Genomic DNA, 10830 nt, shown 5'->3' with positions numbered 1-10830 from the left:
ATCTAGCAAGAGTGGCTCACGTTGAAATATTATTGAGAGCTTTGCTGGATTGTCAAATAAAAAGAAAACGAGCAAGCTCCTCCCACCGCACACAACTTCCAACCTCTTTGATTTTTCTTTCGGAGATTTGCATTTGTAGCACGGAGAATTGTGTGGCCCGTCAAGACAGATGCAAAAACACTGTGAACCGAGAAAGGCCGGCAAAAAAGAATCGATAAATGTAAATAATCCAGTGTATCAAATGAAACCATGAGAATGACATGAGAATAGGAAATCGTAGACAGCCGCCATGAAGGATTTTCTTCTGAGAGAAAAGAAATCGATCATCGGCACAAACACACAAAACCGTATCTTTGCAAAGACGTCACTAACTGCCAGAATTGCTTGATTAATCTCTCTTTCGTTTTTCCTCATTTTTTTTTTCTCCCTCCCGGCCTCTTCTCTCGAATAATTGAAACCAATCAATAAACAATCCGTTTATTTCCGGATAAGATATAAAAGGAGGCAGCCAGCAACTGGATAGCTATTTTTTCCTTTGCGGGAAACCACAGCAGTACTTGCATCCGTTTTTCATGTGGCTATCAATGTTCTGTACTCCAAACAAAACGATGACGATTTTTTTTCTATTTCACATTTTCATCGGCTTTGTAATGGACGTCCGGTTGACTGAACAGCTTTTGAGCCGCTTGTTCTGCAGTTAAATCTCTCTGCGCCTGGCCAAGCATCTCGTACCTGTGTGAAACAACCAAAGAAACCAATTAAAAACGGCAAATTCCTCATCAAAGTCTGTGGCAAGAATTTCTGGCAATCGTCCAAGTTTGCCTCGAGTCAATCTGACAAGACACTGTCGAACAAATACAAAAGATTTTTTCATCGTCATATTTACCCGACCATGAATTTCTTGACGGTGGAGGAGCGCAGCAACGGCGGATAATACATCGCGTGCAACTGCCAGTGTTCATTGTTGGAGTTGGCCTTGCGACCAGTCGGCGCTCCGTGCCACCCCATGGAATACGGGAAAGAAGTTCGGAACAAATTGTCGTACTTTGTTGTTAGCCGTTTCATTATTTCAGCCAATGAGTGGATCTCCTCCGACGTCAAATCTATTACACAGACACACAAGTAGCAAGGAAAAAGCCAATAAAGGATAACATAGCTTTAAAAGACGAGGCAGCAGCAGCAGCGCCATGAGGGGGTTGAAGGGAGGAAACGATTAACGATCTAACCGCACATCCGTGTCACGTGACGCAGAGGAACCAAAAGCGTCTCGTACGGCCAAGTTGCCCACCACGGAACTACAACTAACCAATGATGATTCTGCACAACGATCCTCTCCTGCAAAGGAAGAAAAAGAAAACATCAATCAACTGCAAAGTTCATGAAAGAACAAATAACATGGAATCTGGGAAGTATGGTACGATGGATATATATATACTAGGTGATCCTCAGTGCCATCGACAGCAAATCTGGCAAGTTAACTTGATAACAAGTTTTATACCTGCTTCTTCAACTCGGCATTGACGTAATCGAGTAGCAAAGGTCTTCCGTGCGCTTCGTAGTATTCCCGCTGGTACACGTCTTTGATCCTCGGCTCGTTGGGCATAAAAGACGATGCCCATATCTGACAGTGCGGATGCGGGTTGGAGCAGCCATTTATGGCGCCTTTATTTTCGAATATCTGCACCCAATCGTATTTGACGCCCAACTCTGTCCCTTGCTTAATCCATCTGAAAGTGTGTCATTTCCGATATATTTTGTCGTTTTGTTAGATCTAACGTTTTAAAGACCCCATACTCGTGAATTATGGCTTTGATTTCTTCTATGCTCATCAATGGAATTGTCAGGTCAGATCTGGGATGAAAGCACATGACACGACAAGTTCCCCTAGCAGGTTCGAACTTGAACAGTTCTTCGTTTGTTTGGCTAGCACCACTTGCTTCAGGGATATCAGGTAATAGGGCGGGGAAATCATTCTCAAACACAAAGGTTGAGTCATACTCTGCATTTATCTCACCATTAGGCCTTTTAACTCCGGGACAAAGTGGATTGTTTGGATCAAAAGGAGGGATTGGGTCTTCATGAGTTGATTCAACCTGACCACTCCAAGGCCTCTTTAGACGATGAGGTGACACCAAAATCCATTCACCTTTAAGAGGATTATACCTAACATGCTGGTGTTCTACTCCAGTAATGAAAACCACAATTTAACTAAAATTTCTAATTACAGAAAGAATGTAAATTAAAGATTCCACACCTGTGAAGTTGAACTCCATTCTTGCGAATCACGTGACTATTAGTCACTGAAAAAGGCAGCAATCCTTTTTAGATATTTAGGTTCTATCACTTGTTATTCGATCGCCACGTCGTATTCAACCTGCCAGCTGCATGACGTCAGAAAATATTAAGTGACTAATACGGAAACTGAAAATTTGGCAGACACAGCAGGTGTTCCGGGAAAATTTTATGTGCACTCTGCCATGCGTGGAACGTAATCTTAACTTAAGAATTATCCTCACGCACATTTTTTCCCCAAATTCTATATTGTTGTTCCGTTTCCGATAACCGATCCTTAAATATCGATTTCGAACAACGTCATCTAGCGCCGAAAAATACAGAAAGATATCGTCTGCTATTACGGAAGAAAAATGACTTCTATACTACAAAATATTTTTAGACTAACTTCGAATGTAATAAATTCAAGTAGAAATACAGGCAAGTCGAAAAAGATTCTGTTTAGTTTAATATAAAGGATAAGTCTTTATTGTCTCTAACTGTTTTACAGCAATCCCAGTACTGAGACAATCACAGGGATGTTCATCTATCCTACAAAAATACAATCAAATGCTGTTTACCGGTTCGAAATAGAATAACATTCGTCCTTAAATCAACTTCAACAGACTTTATTTGATTTCAGGAGAAAGGGCGATGAGTAACCTTCTGTTAAAGATGCATTTGAAAGGCCCTCACCAAAAAGTCAGAGCACCGAAAAACCCTCTGAGTGGCAACCCCATGTTAAAAGGAGTTGTATTAAAAACAGTCATCAGGAAGCCCAAGAAACCCAATTCAGCCAACCGAAAGTGTGTGGTAGTCAGGCTTAGCAATGGCAAAGAGATGTGTGCATATATCCCTGGGGAAGGTCATAATCTTCAAGTATGTACTTTTCCCAATTCTCAACTGTGAAGTTTAAGTTAACATCATGTTTCACATTTAAGGAACATAATATTGTATTGGTACGCGTCGGCCGTGTCCCAGATCTTCCTGGTGTCAAACTCAAGTGTATTAGAGGTAAACATGATCTTGGCCATGTAATTAAGAAAAAGTAATTGAACACTGCAATAATTATTGCAGAGCATTAGAATAAATGAATATGTTTTCAGATCTCTCATTATCAAGCAGTTTATTTATTGTACATATCCTTCTACTATCTTCCTAAAATGCTTTCATGAACAAGCTACACCTTATCCATTCCACTTTGTTAGCACATTTGCAGCCCCCGAGTAATCTCAGTCGATGTCAGCATCCTATAAGTTTTCAACTCAGCTCTATGTAACATAGCATCACGATTTATCCGGCCTTGTCGCCAAACACGAGGCGCAATATTTAGTCCCAGTTGAACTGTGGACTCAATCTAATCTATGGATGACATGTGAGAAGACGGAGTTCTGCTTTGTCTGAAAAACCGCTGACAAGCAGTTATTGCAAACCAGCCTCTTGTTATTGACGGTTTACATCTCCGGAGCACTAATTACACCCCTATTCAAGGAGACAAAAGGCCTCTTGGGGGACAGTGATGAATAGTGCTAAAGCTTCGCAAACGTAATCACTAGATGAACACAAAAATAAGTTCTTAAATGCAAACAGATTTTTTTATCCTCTTAAATCATGCTGAGGTGTTATACGTGCTAATGGGTTTTGTTCGGTAGTCAAATTCAATTGAAAATCTACTCTGAATGCGTGTTAATAAAGCACTTCGCAATAAAGGGATTATAATGGTTTTCCAAAAATCGATGCAGAATTTTTCACCGTTTTTGATTTACACTAAAATGAAAGCGTTGGATGATTACGTGCGACCTTGGATACGGAATCTTAAAATGGCAGGTTCTTCCCTCGCACTAATGAAATTATACCCTTCTATGATTTGCTTCTAGTAATCCATCATTCCCAATAACAGGAATTTCAAAGGCTGGGTTATTTAATATACAAGGCTTTTCACGTCATGATTTTTTAACGAAACTTACGTTATTCAAACATACAAAATTTCATATTATTTCTATTTTTACATAAAAAAAAGATGGAAAAATTTTGACATCAATTTTTTTATTATAAATGTTACCTAATTCTCATCCCTAAAATCAAATTAATTGTAAACTTTACAACATACGTGAATGGATTTAGAATTTGCAAATCAAGCAAATCCTGATCCCAAAGGGCTTACTCCTAGGAGAGGGCAATAAGCAAGCCACAATGCACTAGTTTATTTGCCATTTATCTCCTTTTCTTGAGCTGTTTCTGAAAATAAAATAAAGTTTAATGAATTTAAAAAGTGCTGTTAAGTTAACATTCGAATGATACGGATGAGATGTAAGAAGAGCTACACCTTTAGTTTCCGCCTAAATCATCAGAGGCCGTAAACATTCCTCTATTTCCTCAAGAAGATATAATTTTGGAATAGATAGCAAGGTAAAGCCAATAATTATCGCCTTTAGGTTAGGGATAAAAATATTTTTATATTTTCTACTATAGTACGGTACTGAAGGCTGCTTAAGATACAAAAAAGAAACTCTTGTAGTTCGTCTGCTAGAAGGCGGTGCTAGCAATGCCATCTAGGGACTAGAAATTGTATCTTTTTCCACTGCCATCTAGTAGACAAATTTAGACGGTAGCTTAGATGTCGCTGATAATGATTTTTTCCCAAAATAAATACCCAATATTAATATTTTTTTTTATAAATTTGGTGGGCGATGATAATTCGGCGTTCCGTCCAATCACAATTTAAACAAATGCAGGTTTACTCCTTGGCTTCACAGAACTAAAATTTTCCCGTAGCCTCAACTTTAAATATATACAAAAAAAAAGCAAAACGTTGATCAATTGCAAATACTTGTTCATACATTAACGAAACTGAGCTGCAACTTTCATAAAACCCCGTCGGTCATAAAAAAAACTATTTTTATTTTCTGGAGACTGGTAGCCGCATCGATAAAACCCCATATAAAACTCCCCTACTTAATGTATACAAATATGGAAGCCGGAAAAAAAAAGAATGAGAGGCATATGTGTCTTTTTATACCTGCCAAAGAGACGAGAGGAAGGATTATACTACATCGTCTGTCGAGCTACCACTTTTTTGGCTGACCATCGCATAAACTATAGCTGCTGCCATTACTTCCGGCGGCAAGTTAGACCCTTGTCCTAATACATGTCCGGATAATTGATCTTGCAACAGCCAAAAACCAAGGACATTCAACAGAAAAAAAAAAAACAACAACGGCCCGTGCTGGTGATATTTCTTTTCGAATCACATCATGCGGAATAAATAGCGCGATAGCAACTCAGATGAATATCACATTGAGCCCAAGGAAGTCGACCTAAATGAGTAGTGTGTAAAGCGATCTGAAACTTTAAGTCAGACTTTTTGCAGAAAAACATGACGTCGACTTTGAGAAAAAAAAACCCAAAAGAATATAGCGAGAAAATAACGGGAACATGGTAATTCGAGAATCCTGTGGGAGGAAATGCTAGCTGATGGTGGTACAACTGTACATTTCCATACACAAGAGTTTTCTTTTCTTTGTTTAAGAGAAAAAAAATGAGAGAAAAAAAAGGGTGAGACGACGACTCGGATGAAACGATTTTGACAAGTGAGAGCAACTTCCTGGAACAAAAAAAAAGAAGGGCGTCCGGAGTCACCGAGTCGCCATAATTCAACATCTTTATGAATTGTTTCTTTTAAATCAAAATTTTTATCATTCGAATTGTGATGATCCTCATTTCTATTTTTCGCTGTTGGTTTGTGTGTGTGTGTGTGTTTGACCTGAGAAAGTTGCAGCTGCTCTTCTTCGTTATAGGGTTACACGTATAACCAACGGATTTTTGCTTGTGCCAAAATTTCAGCGATAGGAAAGAAAAAAGATGCCACTAAAACCTTATTATATGCATACAAGCATACGTGTATACACACTCGTGTGTATTATAGCCGCGTGGGTAAAATAGGTCAAGCTGAAAAGTGGATAAATATAGAGAAGAGGGTGAAGAAAAAGGGTTGTGTGTGTGTGTGTGTCCAGTTCATTGTATGCGTCCGGGGTCTCTTTTAGGGTCGACCCTTTTTCTCACCCAATGGTTTCTGTTGCTGGTTTGGTTCCATCATCCAACAGCCAAAAAAAAAAAAAGAGAAAACGCCGCAGCAGACTCCCCCCCTGACACGAGGTTAGGTCAACTGGCGTATTGTAAAATCGAGGTCACAGAGCCTCCGGCTGGGAAAGTTGATCCTCCACTGTTAAGTACCACCGTTCTTCTTCTTGTTTGGTCATATGTGTGCATATGCTCTTTCTGGGCTGCGGAAACATGTAGAAAAGAAGAGCCGGTTGCAACCCTCTCACTTGTAGTGTGTGTGTCTGTATACAATGCCTATTTTCTTCTTTAACCTTCTTCCACCTTGGGTCGCTGAATACACAAACTCAGGTCACATCATCGCAAAAGTTTTGCAAGCTGGTGTGCCCTTTTATTATCAGACGTGCCATACGATGGGCTTAAGAATAAAAAAAAACATGTTCTGTGAGCGATGGTTTGACCCCGTTATGATTTGTTGATCGCACCGCAAAATGTACACTTTTCCGCCTCTTTCTGTGCCACGGTATGACTTGGGTGTAGCTTTTTTGTTAAGAGGTGAATAAACAACATCCGTCCATCAGCTATCACTTTGAATTCATTCTCTTATTTTACGTCAACGATATGGAATAATTTTCAAATCATTTAGCACTTTTCAATTGGGATTGCTGATGACACGAATGACAAGTTTCTATGTATCGATTAGATTGTTACGTATAACCCGATAGATATATTATTCCTTCGAGAACTATGAGGACATGTCCATCAAGTTGATATGAATAATTCCTTCTTTTTTCCTCTTGGCGATAAGATAATAATTCCAGTTGGTCAGCCCTTAAAGTGTTTATGTGTACGTATCTACATTTTCACTAAATGGCAGTTATATTTACGATAGATAAGAACGCCAGCAAGCCCCCGCACAGCCAATGTAAGGCATCTTTCAAAACGAGTAATTAAATCGCAGAAATCTATTTTGGCATGTATCTCGCGTTCAAATGAACGACATCGTTTTCCTAGACTTGCTGAAAATTGACGAGGGGATTCTATTCAATTTTCAAACAGCCGACCCAACATTAAAGATGATGCCAATATCTTATATAAAGCGTAGTGATGCAGTATATAGAAAAAGGACCAAGTTATATTTTACCTGCTATTCATAGCAAGATAGGTGGGAGGATTAGACCAAGGAAAAGGCTTAAAAAGGTGCGGCCTGCTGTTGTGATCGAGGTGAAAGTTTTTTTGCAAAAATTGAAAAAAGGGTTTCTATACCTAAAAAACTTCAAAAAGGGAGCCGGGCTGAGGGGGTCTTTTGCTGATGTGCATTAAAAAAAAATCTATCCGCAACCTTACAACTCATTGGTGCCAGACAAAAGGATCCGATCTATACACGTTTAAGGGAAACTTCGCATAGATATAAGCCCTCAAAAGGATATAGGAAATATTATTTAAAAAAAAAAAGTTTTTCTTCTTCTAGCAGCAGCACAAGAGGTCAATGCGAATCGACCTCAAATGGCCTGAATAAGTCGAGGAATGCATCGATACACAACCCATAGCCATCATTATACTATATCCCTTTTTTTCTCTCTCTATTTTTGATGGTGGCTTCTTCTGGATGGGAGGTTTCATCGCATATAGAAGAGAAATGTTGGCCCTACCATCCCTCTGGAGAGACTAGAGAAGCCAAACTGACAATTATAATGGATGACATGCGGCAAACTTCATTTGCAATTGCATAAAGTTCAACGTTTCAATAAAAATGGGGATGAGAACAAATGGTTTAAAGGCTATTTAGAATTCAGCTATGTGTCGAAACACAATGAAATTAACGAATTCTTTAAATTCAATGTTTAAACGGTCAACTGATTGCGCCGCTTGCAAAAGAAGTTTAAATGACAGAACGTTACATAACGTTCCTCATCGCACATTGATCCCAATTCGTTGAGGTTTTCATGCATTGTTTACGGGATTTTTAAATTTTATGTAATGTTCGAAACGCATGCATAGTGCAGTTATTTAACAAACCCTAGAGCCAATTTTCACACGATTTCGGAAATTAAACTGGCGATAAAAAAGAAAAAGACAAGTTCGTTATTTTGCCCTCCCAGACCAGGGCCGTTGGGGAAAACAGGGACCGGTTACATGGTACCACTGGGGTAAAACCTTCCTCGGTATACAAGATTTCTGTTAAACTGTTGATTCCAACGAAAAATGACGCAGCAAAAAAAAAATGAGACGTTGCACAAGTGATTTATGTAACTTGCGTTACCTTAAGTTCTTCAGAAAACCTCTAAATGCAAGATAACCCATTGGGAGAAGGCTATGGAGGGACCATAAATAATTTTAAACTGAAATAGATTTCGGAGCTTTTTGGAATCACCTGCTGTTTGTCTGTGCGAATTATAAAAACTGTAACCGAAGAGCTGATTGTTTGCCGTGTGACCCTGATTACAATCTTCAGGCAGGTGGGCATTGCCGAGTCCCACTGCTGTTCGTTAATCAAGGATCATTACTCAAATACAATAGGAGCGGCAGTAGGAAAAGAAACTGAATCCTTTTGGGCCCTGAACAATCTGGACGTTACAGGCTCGTTACTCTGGCGCTTTTAATCCTGCAGGATTTACGATACGCCCATGCAGACACGGCTGACCTGATCAGAGATGAGGTCAACCATCATAAGGCTTTTGGAAGAAACTAATAGGGGTGGATACTGTCGAGAGTTGTTGGCTAAACAGATTCCAAGAAGAGAAAAAAGTTGTTGTGCAAAATTTCCTGTTTGCAATGTTATATAACTGGCGTTAGTTACGTCGCAATCTGCGTTACCCTAGGAATTAGACCCAATAAGAGTCCAATCTGGGAAATTTTGGGATTTTACGTCGATGGCGATGGCATTCAACGTTTGGGAATTCGCCAATACTAGCCATTCCATTTAGAAAGGGAATTTTAAGAAGTCATTGACTTTTAGAGGATACGGATTTCATAAATTGCATCCGTCCGCCATAAAAATCCCATCGAAAAGAAAGGACAAAAATGGTTTAAAGGCAAGAAAAAATGCGCCATCTTTCCATTTAGTGCATCCAGACCAATATAAAAAATTTTTGTTCGCTTTAAAAATTTCGCGGGCTATTTTACTAGTTTCATATTAGCGAAAGTCATTTATGCGTGCATGGAAATAACCAACAACAATATGCATGCAATAAAAACATTCCACACTGAAGAATTTAAATGTTATTTAAGTTTCTTTACGTCGGAATAGTTGAGTCGGAATTATCTATTTGAATCAAAAAAATTCTTACCTTGAAGTTTGTGGCAGGTTATCACCGACGCGATGCATCGTAGATGGCGTCCTCTTCGTTCCCAATAGTCCAATCTCATTTGGATCTGTGGGATGAAGCATTGCATCTCTTTGTGTTATCCCCCACACTGGTCGAAAGAAGGAAGAACAATAGAAGATTGACCTGGGATGACCTCTCTTTCTTCTTTCAAGTTAGGTCATTTTTATGGTGACAAGGTATTCCTCTTGAGACAGCATGTGAAAGGCTATAAAACACCGCACTTGGTTCATTACACAGCACAAGGGCCGATGACCTGAGATCTCTGACCCTTTCTACCTCTACACACGTCAGCCATTTTTGTTTTGTTACTATAACACGTACACAACGGTGTGTTCACCTGAGAAATACGACAGAGATCGCGCGAGATGCTGGGCAATTCAGAAACAGGTCGGTGACCTGCTGGATGCTCTTTCCTCGTGGACACAAACCTTCCGGTCGGATTGTCAATTTTGCTAAAGCTTTAAAAACTCAAACACCTTTTTTTTTTTGGTATCTCAATCAAATAACGAGAGGTTTCGTAGCAGATGAACAAACTTTGATTCTTTCTGATAAACCCCCTGCAGCCAAAGAAGATGAAACCGGTCATCGACCTGAGGTCAGACGACGAATTTCATCTGCTAGAGATGAACCAGAAAACGTATTCTTGTTGTGTGGATTGAATTGCTGCGGTGCAGACTCGGTCATTGGCCTGAGCTGACCTCGTTTTTTTCATTCGGCGTTTTTTTCTCTAATAACTAAGAAAGCCCCTCTTTTCTCCTGGCTTTCTTTCTCCACCCCCTCAAGAAAAGAAAAAGACCATCAACTTCTTTTCTCTTCTGGACATGCTGCGTTAACCTTCCACCCCCGCCGTGCAATGACCACTCGCTGCCCATCCGACGTACACAAGAGAAAATGTTCCGTTAGATTTCCGACATTAAAAGTTGCCCAGTATGCACATCCCATTCCTTTTTTTCTTTCTACTTTTACAGGATAATGCGAAACGGGCTTGGGAAAGATGAGACCACCGTCTGGCCGTCAGTTTGCTGGAATTATCATTCTGATGTGATTTTTCTTTTCACTAACATCGAAAGCACTGAGAGAAATAGTCTGACGAAATGAATCAAACTTCACTTTATAGTTTTACTTAAAAACACTCGGGAATAACGTAAACAGTTTATCAACGTAATAATTG

General features: G+C 39.5%; 2 protein-coding genes across 2 annotated transcripts; one reads left to right on the top strand and one right to left on the bottom strand.

Annotated features, from left to right (window-relative positions):
• Positions 1-215: 215 nt before the first annotated feature.
• On the bottom strand, positions 216-2566 carry LOC130703904 (galactose-1-phosphate uridylyltransferase-like). The gene is made up of 6 exons (XM_057525368.2): positions 2255-2566; positions 1795-2179; positions 1499-1727; positions 1227-1335; positions 887-1103; positions 216-732 (listed from the first exon to the last, which is right to left on the bottom strand). Exons 1-6 carry the CDS (start codon positions 2271-2273, stop codon positions 624-626), a joined length of 1068 nt encoding a protein of 355 aa, XP_057381351.1. The 5' UTR covers positions 2274-2566; the 3' UTR covers positions 216-623.
• A 54-nt stretch (positions 2567-2620) lies between these two features.
• On the top strand, positions 2621-3378 carry LOC130703901 (small ribosomal subunit protein uS12m-like). Its single transcript, XM_057525364.2, has 4 exons — positions 2621-2712; positions 2783-2854; positions 2915-3150; positions 3213-3378. Exons 1-4 carry the CDS (start codon positions 2646-2648, stop codon positions 3321-3323), a joined length of 486 nt encoding a protein of 161 aa, XP_057381347.1. The 5' UTR covers positions 2621-2645; the 3' UTR covers positions 3324-3378.
• Positions 3379-10830: the final 7452 nt, after the last annotated feature.

The sequence above is a fragment of the Daphnia carinata genome, chromosome 8, assembly GCF_022539665.2.
Source record: "Daphnia carinata strain CSIRO-1 chromosome 8, CSIRO_AGI_Dcar_HiC_V3, whole genome shotgun sequence".
NCBI lineage: Eukaryota > Metazoa > Arthropoda > Branchiopoda > Diplostraca > Daphniidae > Daphnia > Daphnia carinata.
The sequence above is the reverse complement of the archived record's forward strand: the minus strand, read 5'-3'. Positions and strand labels throughout refer to the sequence as shown.

Excerpts from the sequence above, each read along its gene's own strand:
- LOC130703904 (XM_057525368.2), bottom strand. Across the intron at positions 1,336-1,498 it reads ATGCCGAGTTGAAGAAGCAG|GAGAGGATCGTTGTGCAGAA; the intron begins GTATAAAACTTG and ends CTTCCTTTGCAG. Across the intron at positions 1,104-1,226 it reads TCACGTGACACGGATGTGCG|ATTTGACGTCGGAGGAGATC; the intron begins GTTAGATCGTTA and ends TCTGTGTAATAG.
- LOC130703901 (XM_057525364.2), top strand. The coding sequence starts at position 2,646 with ATGACTTCTATACTACAAAATATTTTTAGACTAACTTCGAATGTAATA. Across the intron at positions 2,855-2,914 it reads CAATCAAATGCTGTTTACCG|GAGAAAGGGCGATGAGTAAC; the intron begins GTTCGAAATAGA and ends ATTTGATTTCAG. Across the intron at positions 3,151-3,212 it reads GGGAAGGTCATAATCTTCAA|GAACATAATATTGTATTGGT; the intron begins GTATGTACTTTT and ends TTCACATTTAAG.